General features: G+C 39.7%; 1 protein-coding gene across 1 annotated transcript in view; it reads left to right on the forward strand.

Moving 5' to 3' along the window:
• Window positions 1–13,199, forward strand: part of LOC127355621 (protein sidekick-1) — a 221,829-nt gene that overhangs the window by 166,585 nt on the left and 42,045 nt on the right. The window contains exons 19-24 of the mRNA XM_051386674.1: window positions 1,326–1,441; window positions 5,814–6,009; window positions 7,051–7,149; window positions 8,276–8,467; window positions 12,068–12,189; window positions 12,302–12,414. Of these exons, the coding sequence (XP_051242634.1) occupies window positions 1,326–1,441; window positions 5,814–6,009; window positions 7,051–7,149; window positions 8,276–8,467; window positions 12,068–12,189; window positions 12,302–12,414 (838 nt within the window). The remainder of the gene's footprint in view (window positions 1–1,325; window positions 1,442–5,813; window positions 6,010–7,050; window positions 7,150–8,275; window positions 8,468–12,067; window positions 12,190–12,301; window positions 12,415–13,199) is intronic.

Raw genomic sequence — 13,199 nt, forward strand, 5'->3', positions numbered from 1 at the left:
TTGATATTCAGCTATTTACTATATACATTATTACTATTAGGCTTTAGTTTGACTGCAAAATTCTTATAGTTGAACTTTTTATTGTTTAATATTTGAACTGGGATTAAAATTTAAACACAGCCACAGAGTCCTAGTTTATTGCTGATAGATGTGTGGAGGTTTTTTTCTGTACAACAAAGTCTCAGTAATATATACGAGTAAAGCTGGTGCCTCACAATTAAATTACCTTTATTAAATGAAATGACCAAGGAAGTGTTTTTTACATGGATAGAATTGATATATGTGTAATTTAAAGGGGCACTCCACTTAACTGACATGTAAGGTTCAGTTTACCTATCACAAGGGACCTAAGCACAACGAGTACTATGCAGACTGAACATAGCGTACTGCATGGTGTTTTCTCCGGCTGTAGTGGGAGCTTGAGAAAAACTACCCTGAAAATGTCATCATGATGTCACCCGGGTTTTTTCTGCTTCAGCTTGGGGCTTAAACGTTTTAAAAGAAAGCCTATATTACAAAGTGGAGGTGTGTTGGTGTGTAATGACTCACTAGTTGCGTTTTGTGAAATGTAAGCTCCAGTGTTTTGTTTAGCCAGGGGACTAAAAACCAGAATATCTCGGTCTCGTGTGAGTCCTCCAGCTTTATGGGGCTACACAAAACTGATTTAAGTTAAGATTAACTACAGATCAAGTGTCCTGATCTAACACATTGTATTTTTAATCAACAAATCATGACACACTATGCAGTTACATTATGTGGGTAATAAAGGTTGACAGGACTGCTTGGTTAGTGAGAGTGATGTGGCTACAGGACTGAACCAACAAATCAGTGAGTCATCTAACTTTCTGTGGACACTGTCTGGCCTCCTGAGGTCACTGAATTAAAGACTTAATAAATTTCATTTATCATTTTAGCTGTCTTTATGAGCCGCCATTGTTCATAACCAGGCACTGAAGGGGCAGTACCCTAATCTCACTTAGTCATTCCTAAACTGATCCTATGCAGAACACGTGAATGCAAAATACAATAGATGAGATGAATTATATTGGGGAATTAGGTCATTTTGTAGCAGAGAATAGCAATGTAGCTTTGGCATTTAACTTTTGCAAGCTTAGCATATATTTTTAATTAAAATATGAACTGAATCTCAACATAAAATATTGAAATATGGTGCCATATGAGGTATTTAATACCACTACTTGTTGAAAAAGTAAGAGCATAACAGTGAAAACTCTTTGTTTCTGCAGCTTAGGGCTCCAGGTTTGTTACTGTACATGTTTTTTCTTGTATGTCTAAACACCCATCCTCTTCCTCTTTGTGCTTAGTTCCCACAGCACCTCCGCAGGAAGTGGAAGTTTTAGCTATCAACTCGACTACCATCCGCTTCACCTGGAATCCTCCGCCTCAGCAGTTTATTAACGGCATCAACCAGGGATACAAGGTAAGCCTCTTGATGTGTGTGTATGTTCCTACACAAAGTAAAAAACTAAGCGTTCAGACATTCTTGTAAAGAATAAAATATTAGACCTTTTTTTTTTATGTTTGCAGGATCTCCCTTGTGTTTTGCACGAGGGTATGAATTCTTTCAATTTTGGAGTTAGCTGATGGCAGAAAAAAATTACAGAAAAATGTATATAAATTAAAATGTCTGATAAAATATCAGCACCTTGAATCTACCTTTGTGTATGAAAGTTGCTTTATAAATTATATATTTGTAAGACAAAAGACCGTTTTTAAATGTTGCAAATGTCTGTTCTTATCATCATCACCATCTTTATAAAAACAACTCCTAAAACCTCAAACCCATCGATGATTTTGAGCTGTAAACAATCAAATAATTCCTACTTTTCTCCTTATTTTATTCATTAATTTAATGCTTTCAATAAAAGTTAAATTAAAATAAAATATATGCTTGTAAAATAAATGTTTGCCTCCATGTGGGTGTGAGTGCATTTTGTGAAAAACCTATTAACCTCTTATAGGACTTTTAGCTCAGAGGCCTTGTTCTTGTTTACTCATACCTCATACCTCCAGCCAAGCCAAGTCAGGGATCAGCACTGCATAGAAATGAAAAAGACCGATGGAGGAATAGGGAAAAGAGAGGATTAAACGGGGAAAGGTGTGGAGAAAACAGGGAGCGAGGGACCGAAGAGAAATAAGACATAATAATAAAGAAGCAGGATAATGGGGAGCAGAGTGAGAGCGAAGGATTGAATAGCATGAGTGATCTATATGTACTAGTTCTGGTATGTGATTTATTCTTCACTTCGTTGTGGCAACCAACCCCTGAGGAACCGATTAACATGACAAAGAAAACACATCACATTCCTTGCTGTGCGTCACTGGGTCCGTGTGTGTGTGTCTGTGAGCGTGTTTTAGAGTGTGAATGTTGGTGTCTTTGTTGGTTTATAAATACTATATAGCTTTCCATCCGTTTGATGTGGCTCTCTGATGCCGTCTCTGTATACCAGGCTTACCCACTACAAATCAGTGGAGCTTCGCAGTGCAGCTCCGCACATGTGGGTGTGCGTCTTTGAGTGTGTTGTGCTGGTTAGAGGACAGTAGATAATGATATTAATTAAAAGAGGATATGAAGCAAAGCCTCATCTCATCTCATCCCCCACCAGATCACTGACTGTATACAATACCGTTAATAATATAGCTCTAAACTGAGTGTTGGAGAGAGAACCAAAGAGCCACTTCTGATGACTTTCATGTCTTCCATTTACTTACCTTGAAACTACCTCATGACTTACTTCAGATTTTTCTGTTTGACTGTTGTGAGTCCGTCTGTCTGTCTCTGTCTGTCCGTCCGTCCAACAGACAAAGAAGAGAGCAATCGTTTATCATTGATGAGGTTCCATTTTGCCTGAATTCTCAAGGTTTCTCTTCTTTACAAAACAGGTTCCATAAAAGATATATCGACGCCGGTGAATAACAAAAAAGTTACGCAGGAAGAAATCGGGCACTTACTAGCCCAGTATAAAGAAACGTTCTTAAAGTACTCTACCTGAGACCTGAGATAACACATTTCGCAGCACAAAGATCACACTGTGTTTTTTCCACTGTGAAGCGCGTTGTAATGTCCCTGCTCTGGTCCAAGTCTACTTGTGGACACTCACACTGCATTGTGTTTTTTGAGTTTCCTTTGCAATCTGGTTCAGAATACACACGTTACTATAGCAACACAGCAGACCCAATCATCCCAGCACCCTTTAAAAGTGGACTAGCATCAGATGCTTGAGGGTGCCAGATCAATACTCTTTAACCACACCCAAACTGTACTTTGCTGATAATAAATTTCAATAGAAAACCTTATTTCACCATGACAGACTGGGTGCAGTGCAGCACCCTTCAGGCAGAGAGTAAACGAGCAGCCACTCAACTGTCTCTGGATATCACAGATTTATCCCTAATGGGATATCGAGAGATGTTTTTCATGGGGTTCCTATTGCAGATTGTCTAGGTAATATGCAGCAGTGTACATTGGAGCAGCATTTGTAGTGTTAATCATGAACATTTCTTGTTTGCTGTACAACATAATTGTGTTTTTGAAAGTGAAGTGTGTAGTTATGAACATTAGAGGGCTGTGCTGCTACAATCCACAACCAAAAAAAAACAAACACAGAATGGTCAGCTAGCATTGAATATGTTGACTGAATAAGCAGTAAATAAATAACTCCAATATGTCTTATGCTGTGTCTGAAATCACCTTGTTTACTCATTCACCACTCCCTATAAAATAGACCCCCAATAGTTTACTATGTGCTAGTTCTAGTTCTTTATTATTTGTCATATGCATATTATAGTGAAGCAGTTGTTGGCAATGAAATTCTTGTTTTCCGGCTCCCTCCAACAATGCTCATACAATATGTATAAAAAGAAAATCTCACAAGTAAATGAGAAATGACATGAGAGATATGAGACTGTGCACTTGTACAAGTTGCAGAGTATCCTGAAATATCCTAGTAGTATCAGTATGCAGCGTCCTAATGAGCCATCAGATGAGATTTTTGACACTTATTAATCGTTATGCATCATGACTTAAATGTGTTGAATCTCACAATGGTAATTTCAGTCTCTAAAATGTAACTCAGAAAATAGTGTACATGCAAAACCATAAACTGAGTTTTGGTTTGCAAACGCTAACAAAATCATTGTTCCATGTTGAACTGACAAGGTATTAAAATTTTACCTGCTACAGTGGTGGTATTATGGACAGATTACGTCAGTATTATATTTCAGCTTTTCATATAGACAGTTGAAAGAAACCCTCTATGTAAACGTACCCTGTAGAACTACAGCAGTAGTGGAGACACACAAAGGTGTTTTGAAAGTGATGTAGAACTCAAATTGCCACTCTGGAGAACAGCACCAGTGAATGACTAAACCTCTCGGACCTGTGAAGTCTTATGAAGGTGTGGCAGGTTCATTGGGTTTCCTCTAGATTACATTTAATGAAACATTCAGAGTTTCAGCTGCCTATACCAACACTGTACGCATGTGGCAACTACAGTCGAGGGTATGGTTAAGATTAGGCGCTCTCTTGAAGTTGTAGTCTGCCCATGTAATAACAGTGATTTATATTGTACAGCATGGCAGCAGTCAACACTGTTACTGTTATTATACACTATTATATAAACCAAAAGAAAGAGGAAATTGTCTTGAATACTTTAAAGCTTTGAGACAACGTTGAAAAGTGTACTGGCAATGCAGTAATAACAAATGTCACATTAAATATATGCCATTATAGAGACACATTGCATTTTATAATCATATGCAACTTGTGTGTAAATAGTCATTTTTATTTTTTGATTTTTTTTACATAGACTCACTATTAACTCATTGTACTATGTAAAGCAGCAACAATGTATTTTAATTTTTTGTTGATTCTGTTGTGTACAAAAGCGGTAGTGTTTTCACCGACTGATTGATTTCAAGGACAATCCGACCGAGTCCGAAATAGCCAATCTTCTCGCTGATGGTCTTGTTTGTTTATGTAGGTTATGTGGAGGCATTATAATTTCTATAAGCAGTTAAAAACTCCTTGATGTCAGTTTAATTCTACTAAAAACTTGGACAAAAGTTCACATTTTAGCCAGCTCTTTTTTTTTGTACCAGGAACTCTAAATATGGGTACCATATCATAATGTTGCTCATGGCTTATCTCTCATTATGAATATGTAAGTGTGTGCTTTTTACTGTTTGTTTTTGTGGCTAAAGCAATAACACAAACCAACCTGCTGTGGTTCTGAATATCAATCAAGTCCCGCAATAGAGATAAATTAACCTTTCATTAGGCATTTAGTCGGACTGATAATCAAACTTAGATGATGTGATGACTGATAATGGCCTGCTGGCAGGAATTTATGTTAAGCAGAGTGGTACATTCCTACGTAAATAACTGTTTGAATTTTAATGTGTTTGGAATACAGATAACTTTTCCAGAGAATGAACATGAATATTGTTTTGCCATTTTGACAAATTTGTAAATAGCATTAGGCAGTTTTTAAACTTTAATGACAAAAACCCTGAGGTACCAGCCTGATCCAAAACAGATTCACCGCAGCCCATACTGTGGTACAAATAAGTTTTGTCTAATACATGCAGTCTGTATAATATGATTTGGATTTGGTAGCCTGAAGCTAATACTGTTGAGTTAAAATAATAACTAAACAAAACAAAATGGAAATATACAACAAACTGTGATTAATAATTTAGGTGCCGTGGTGACCTGCTGAATGAAAGAAGATTCAATAGATATTATTGGGAACCAACATGTCACCAATGACCATCTCTCTCCCTTATTACAGCTGCTGGTCTGGCCAGAGCAGTCCCCAGAGGATGTTACCGTAGTAACCATCACCCCGGACTACCCTGGTGCACGCCACACAGGATTAGTCAGCGGACTCAAGAAATTCACCTGGTACTTCGGCTCCACCCTCTGCTTCACAACACCTGGAGACGGCCCCCGCAGCTCTCCCACCTTGTTGCAGACACACGAGGACAGTGAGTACACATACACACACACACTTCAATGTGAATGAAGCCAGAACAGAGCACAAAGAACACTCTATCAGCCCCTCCTGTGAATAATAATGAAAGTGTATTGTCTTGCTCTGTATTCAGTCCAGCTGTTTCTATTGACGTGATACACAGCTGTGTACACAATGTGTATATACCAACACCTCCTTTCTCTCTGGCTCGTACTTTTCTTTTCCGTCCTTTTTAATCTTTTTCTCTTTTTAGTTTCCCCTCAACTTCCTCACTTTCATTTTTCCTCCACTGTGTCTTTTTAAAGCCAATTGATTTATATGTTTTCAGGCATACTGGTATTTATGGTCTACTGTTCCATGGATAGACATAATAGCTGCCACTCCCAGTTGCAAGTACACATGCACACAGTTGCATTGTCAAATAAACACAATGGCCTATAGGCAGACAGACAAGCAATTATTACCAACCAGCAATTATTGAGTGGGAAAGGGATATTAGAAGCCATTTATACACGCACACTAACACACATGTGCATGCAAACACACACACACCCACACACACACACACAAACACTACTATACATACGCACAGATATTGATTGGGTGCTGGGCGCGTTACAGGGTTAACGGTGGGTGTAATTCTTGCTTGATGATAGCTTTTTGTGTGCGTGTGTGTGTGTGTGTGGGTGTGTGTGTATGTGTGTGTGTGTGTGTGTGTGTGTGTGTGAGAGTGTTATTGAATGTCTCAGATGAATAGCTTAATCGCTCTGCAGGGAGAGGGGTTAGAGAGCCATACATGAAATGAGAAACGACAGGCATGCATGCACCTGTGTCTGTGTGGGTGTGTGTGTGTGTGTGTGTTTGAGGTGGTCAGTGCAGATGTGATTAGGAGTTGGTGTGTGAAGTTAAAGAGCAGTAGGTAATAGGCTGCATAGACAATAGATTTGTGCGTGGAAGGAAGGATGATTTACTAAAATGTAAGATTTTTCTGAAATAATGGTACTGTTGAAGAAGTTCAAATATAACTAATATTATCTGGTGTATTTTTTCTCAGCCCCTGGACCTGTTCGTCACCTGAGCTTCACTGAAATCTTGGACACATCACTCAGAGTCAGCTGGGCAGAACCTGAAGACAAGAACGGCATCATCACTGGTTAGAGCCTTTCAACACCAAAGGATAAAATCTCACTCATGAGTTCCTCCACTGCCTTCATCTCCCCTCACTAATCAAGAAACTCTCCTTTTACTGTGTTATTTTCAGCCCCATTAACAGTTGTGATGAGATAAGCTTAAATTAGGTTTCTTGGCAGCGTTTCTAATTTAGAGGTATTCTTCTCAGGTGGACAAATACAGTGTGTAAAATGACTAATTTAAGTAAAAAAGCAAAAAGCATCCCCTCGAGGCAAGCGGCAGTGACGGAGGAGCCCTGAAACTTCTACAGTTTCTTCAGTATCATTCCACTTAGACCTTTATTTTCTGTCTGGCTTCCACAGACATCCCCCTGTCTCTGACACTGTGTATGTGTACAGCTGATTCATCATCAGCTAATCCCTTTTCTCTGCAGCTTGTCTACTCACATTATCTCCAACATGCCCTCATCCCACGCCTCCCAACACCCTGGGTGTTGTTTGTGTGGCGCATCACAGAGCTCAAGGCACTTTTCCTCCGAATTCATTTTTGCCTCAGCTCCTCCATGGCTCTGTTAGACAATGCGGCTGGTGAACACGACAAGCCGCTGTGAATTAAGCGATCTCACTACATTGTGTGTGTCTGCCGTTGTGTCTGTGTGTTCACATGGCCGCACCATGTCCAACAGTTGTCAGGCACCTACACGACAAGGCCACGGTCTAGCAGCAGAAGGCTGCAGTGCCTTTACAGTCGGAGTGGGAAAATGGTTATTCAATCAAGGTCACCTTGCACATTTACTATTTTCTCCTCAACCTGCTTTTCATCCAACACCTGGTGAGCAGGGAGACAGATGAGGGACCATTCACTCTCTCCAGGGCTTTCCACACAAGTGGCCTCACACACACACATACACACTCTCACACACACGTTTTGAAGGTGGTGGAGGGTGATGCATGACTGTGAAGATGCAAAGGGACAGACAGGGATTTTGACTGTAGTTACCCCTCCCGCACTCTCTTCCTCCTTTTTGGCTCTGTACCTCTCATTATGTGCAAGTGTGCGTGTAGGTGTGCATGTATGTTTGTGTGCACACCTGTCTGCTCATGTCTATATGCACCTTTATTAACCCAGCGTGTGCTCCACACCCGCAGGCTACGTGTTGTGGTGGGAAATGTCTGGCGTAGAGTCGAGTCGTGAGGAACGTTCACTGTCCAACTCCACCCTGCAGTACCAGCTGACCGGCCTCACCTCCACCACCGTGTACAAACTACAGGTGGCAGCGCTCACCGCCGCAGGCCGGGGCGTGGTCACATCCTCCACTATCTCCACTGGAGTCCCACCAGGTATAGAGAATATACACACACACACACACTGGAGCTGGTGACAGTGGATGTTAAAAAAAGATTTTCGCTTGTGTGTATGTGTGTGTGTAGCAGAGTAAATATGACTGATGAGCTCTTACGATGCCATTGTCTTTCCTCAGGCTGATAAGTGGCTGTTACTGTGCATCCATGAATCATCACCCACACAACCAACACACACATTCACATGCACAGTCACACACACACACACAACGGTAGTCATTTACAGCATCTTAGAGAGCGCTTTAGTGTGTGGTTTATTTGTGTGTATACCGTGTGCACATCATGCTTGTGTGCATGATGAGTTTGTATGATTGGACTATGGCCAAGTTGCAATCATTATTAGTGCTGATTAACTGGAAATGGCAAAGTGGAGGGATGCAGTGTTGAGAGAGGGCAAGAGACAATCAAAGAACAGGACTGAAGGAGGGAGTGCAGATAGAGAGACATAATGAGGGAAGAACAGAGAACACAAGAAAATGCAATCTCCTAAGAACAGAAGACTAAAGTCTCTCAGAAATGGACGGAGAGGCAGAGACAAAGTGGAAGAGAATGGAAGAAAAACCAGACTCATACAGCAGAATTTTTTGTCCTAACATTTTTTGATTACTAATTTATGAATAAAAGCAGAGAAAGTGAAAGCAAGATGGATACAGACAGTTCTTAGATTCAGAGGTTATTCATTAATTCATGAAAGCAAAAGACTGAAGGAAAGACGGAGGAGTGAAGATTAGGAGAAAGAACTAAAGAATGAGCAGAGAGAGAAAGAGAGAGATCCACCGAGCATAGATTCTTGTCTTGTTTATTTATTCATGTATTCATGGAGTTGGGAGAATTTTGTCATTCATCTGAGCAAGGCAGCTGATATCAACATTTCCACATTATAACCCTTACAAGTTTGCTGCATGCACTTACAGTGCATTGGTACCTGATAGCTGTAATTTGTTTTTGTTGCACACATGTACCTCGCTGTTTCCATAATAACTGGACCCAGTCATGTTATATAGTCCTTTTACAATAAAATTCCCCTCAGATATTTTACAAATGTGTCTGAGGTGTCCTGGTGTACTGATGTGTTACAACACACGCCGTTTGATTTAACATATCGGCTTTACAGATCTGTATTCTGCCATGTTCAGCAAATATGGTGCTTGTGATGCTGCAGCAGAAATGGATGGATTACAGTAGATCACACCAGAGCACTTACACCATCCAGGGATACCAAGTATTAACCAAACACAGTGAAGAGAAGTGGTTGAAAAGTGGGTCTGAAGTGCTCTGTCTTGTTGTCATTCAGTGAGACAATTTAAAGCAAAGTGGATTGTGATGATTTTTGATAACTTAAATGTCATTAACAGAAACAAACTGCTATATGCTTCCTTTGTTATGATGTGTTTTAAAACAATAGCAACAGGAAAAGGAAGAAAAACGGGATTTCAGCCTGAGTCTCCAGAGCGGTTGTCAAATGTGCTGCCTGCCATACTGATGCCAATTCAATTCAACAGCTGTCAGTGAATAAGTCTATTGAGAGCCAGCTATAAATTTTGTGTGGCATTTGAAAGGTGGAGTTGTAAACCTTTCATTGGAATATTTAGTTCTGGTTGAAGTGTGCATACAAAACGTATTATTATTCCTCCTTGATTTATTCCATCTTAAAGAAAAAAAATCTCCACCAGGCGAAAGTAATAATAGTGTCCTGGTTGCTTTTTGTTGTTCAATGCAGCTCTCCGCCTAAAAGTGACAGAAACAACATTTCAAACTTTTAGTCAATGATGTTTAGCAGCAAACGCCAAGGACCAAACTCGGGCTGCATCAGTGACGCTCGTGTCAGATCATTTTCTTTGTACTATAAGCCGAATTAGTTGATTTCAAATTGTTCTTCCTTACAGTTATTAATACTGTCAGGGAAGATAGTTATCCTCACAAAATAGCTTTTTAAAAGTTGTTGTTCCTACATTTGTTATCAGTCTTTGAGGGAGGAAGGAAACTGCAGTACAAAGATACATTATATTTAAAATGTGAATATGTATATTTCCATTACACCATGCCCATTACAATCTAATATACATGGTTGTCTTTTAACATTGTGACATATTGTTTTAGATAGATATTTTTATCAAATAATAAAACAGAAAAATATACAGATTTCAGAACATGACGTTAAGGGAGATTAGGATACAGTATATCAGCAGTGACTTCATTCAACTGCATTATTATAACATAATATTTATACATCTATATATGTATATACAGTATATACATATATATAATGTTATTGGTTTTAGATTAAATTTGCTGTCCTTTAAGATGGGAGAAACGTGGTAATATTTAGAAAAGAAGAAGGTGACTGAGGAAATTTAGGAAAAAGAAATATTGATAATAAAAAGGTCGAAAAACATTTTGTGTCTGCAGACATTTTTTGTTTTGTGAGCGCAGGCATTGATTGATACTGATTACCTCAAAATGTTATAAACATCTTTATACTTAAGGTGTTTTGGGATTTTGGGTAAAGTGGTCCGATAAATAATAATTTATCAGTAAAACTACCAGATGCATTTTGTAATAGGGGGGAATGTTTTCAACTTCTGTTTTCCCTCCAGAGTGGTTGTGCCATTCAGACTGCTACAACTGGTCAGCCACATTGCACAATTCCTGTCAGTCATTATTGCCATGGTGATGGAACAATGTTAGAATATGAATGGGTCAAACATAATTTATGAGTCTTGCAGCCTACTCAGACTTTTATAGGCCTTAAATAGACTTTTGTGAACTGTGCTTTTAATTTACCTCTCGCCTCCACTCCTGTACAGATTTATCTGTCTATATTGTATTGTCGACCTTGGAAATATGAATTAAATTGCTCTGACAGAGAGAGATATACAACTGTAGCATAAGTGCCTTTGCTTTAGTAAAATTAACATTTTTCTCTGTGACCAATCTTTTATTTTCCCTTTTTTACGGCTAAGCATGGACACATAAACGCATAAAAAAAGGACTGGAGGCAATTTCTTGGCTCACTGCTGCCTAAAGCCTTTTTTGTATTTAAGTCATTATTGGCGACATTGATTTCCTTCTTTTTCTCTCTTTATTATCAATATTATTGCAAGTGTATTTGAGATAAGCCATGTTGTAGTTCTGACCATATTTTGTCACTTTTGGTACATATTTTTATCCCTTCATGCAAAAGTCTTTATAAAAACATTATTTGTCTTCTCTTCTTTTGATCCATTCCTTTGAAATAAGTTGCCTTTCTGTGATGCTACAGTCCTTTTCGGTTTGAACAAAGCACTACTTTTTTGCAAATAAATGCTTATTGCACCTCGTTACTGCAGCACCGGTAAGAAGAGGAGGTTTTATTTCAAAGAATTTGTCACTCACTATTGAAACATAACAGTGCACAAAAAACACTTATTTTCATAAAAAGCATTACTATGAGCGCAACAGTCTTGCAGGTTTTGATCATTAAGTATTTTGTAGAAAACATAAAACGCAGTGTGACCTCACAGTACTAGCTTAAACGTCTTTGCAGTTCTTTGTAGTTCTTTGTAGTAAAGGAGTATTATATCTGTTTTCTATCTGCAGAACTTCCTGGTGCACCATCTAACTTAGTCATCTCCAACATCAGCCCACGGACAGCAACACTTCGGTTCCGCCCCGGTCCTGATGGCAAGACTGCCATATCACGATGGATAGTAGAAGGCCAGGTGTGTGTGTCTGTGTTTGTTTGTGTGTGCATTTGTACTTTTGTTGTGCCCGCTATGTCTGCAACACAGCAGGAGGAACTATTTTGTAACATACAACGTCCCTCTTTAACAGGTAGTGAAGGAGGATGGAAAGGAAGAGGTCTGGAGAGTTGTCTACCAGAAAGACAATCAGCCAGATGCAGACACGCTGGAGATCCCCGACCTCACTCCATTCACCCAGTACAGGTAGGCAGCAAACACATACAGCCTGCACAAGAACATAGTATATAGTACTACCACATGTGCACACATAAACTCACTCACACACATCTCACTCTCCACCAGTTTCTGCAGTATTGCAAGACTCAGGTGAAGTTAGATAAATCACACAGACACACAGAGAGACAGTTCCATCTAAGACTTTTCTGTTTGTCAGCACCTTCACAGCTGCTGCATGCAGATCCTTATTACCCTCCCGCAACTAGCTAGAGGGAAGGAGTGGGGAGTGGGGAGGAGAGGGGGAGGAGAGAGATGAGCATAGAAGAAAGGTGATGAGAAAGCGGGAAGGGCAGCAGAGAGCATTAAAGAGGGGAAAAGACAAAGGGATAAGAGAAAAGGAGAATAGGAAATAGAGGAGAGAAGAGTGTCTGTAATCCCTGCTCAAGGGCCGTGGGGAGCCTGTAGTTTATAGACGTGATCTATCGTCACTCTGAACAGCAGCAGCTCTTTCTCCTCTTTCTCTCTCTCCCTTTCTCTATCAATCTCTCTATCTATCTGCTATGTTTATCAGTCTATCTGTCTATCTCTGCCTCTTGCTCTCTGTATCTCCGCCTTTATCTGTAATGGGATTGCGGCGTGTGTGTGTGTGTGTGCACGTTGCACACTCAGGGATTATGTTGTCACAGGCGACACTATTGGGACATTAGATGAAGTGATGCACTTGTCTGTGTTTCTTATCCCCCGCTTTAAGTCTGTCTTTACACCCAGCTCTCTATCTCCCTATACAGGGACAAGGACTCATAGATGTAGTC

This window comes from Dicentrarchus labrax, unplaced genomic scaffold, assembly GCF_905237075.1.
Source record: "Dicentrarchus labrax unplaced genomic scaffold, dlabrax2021, whole genome shotgun sequence".
Lineage (NCBI taxonomy): Eukaryota > Metazoa > Chordata > Actinopteri > Moronidae > Dicentrarchus > Dicentrarchus labrax.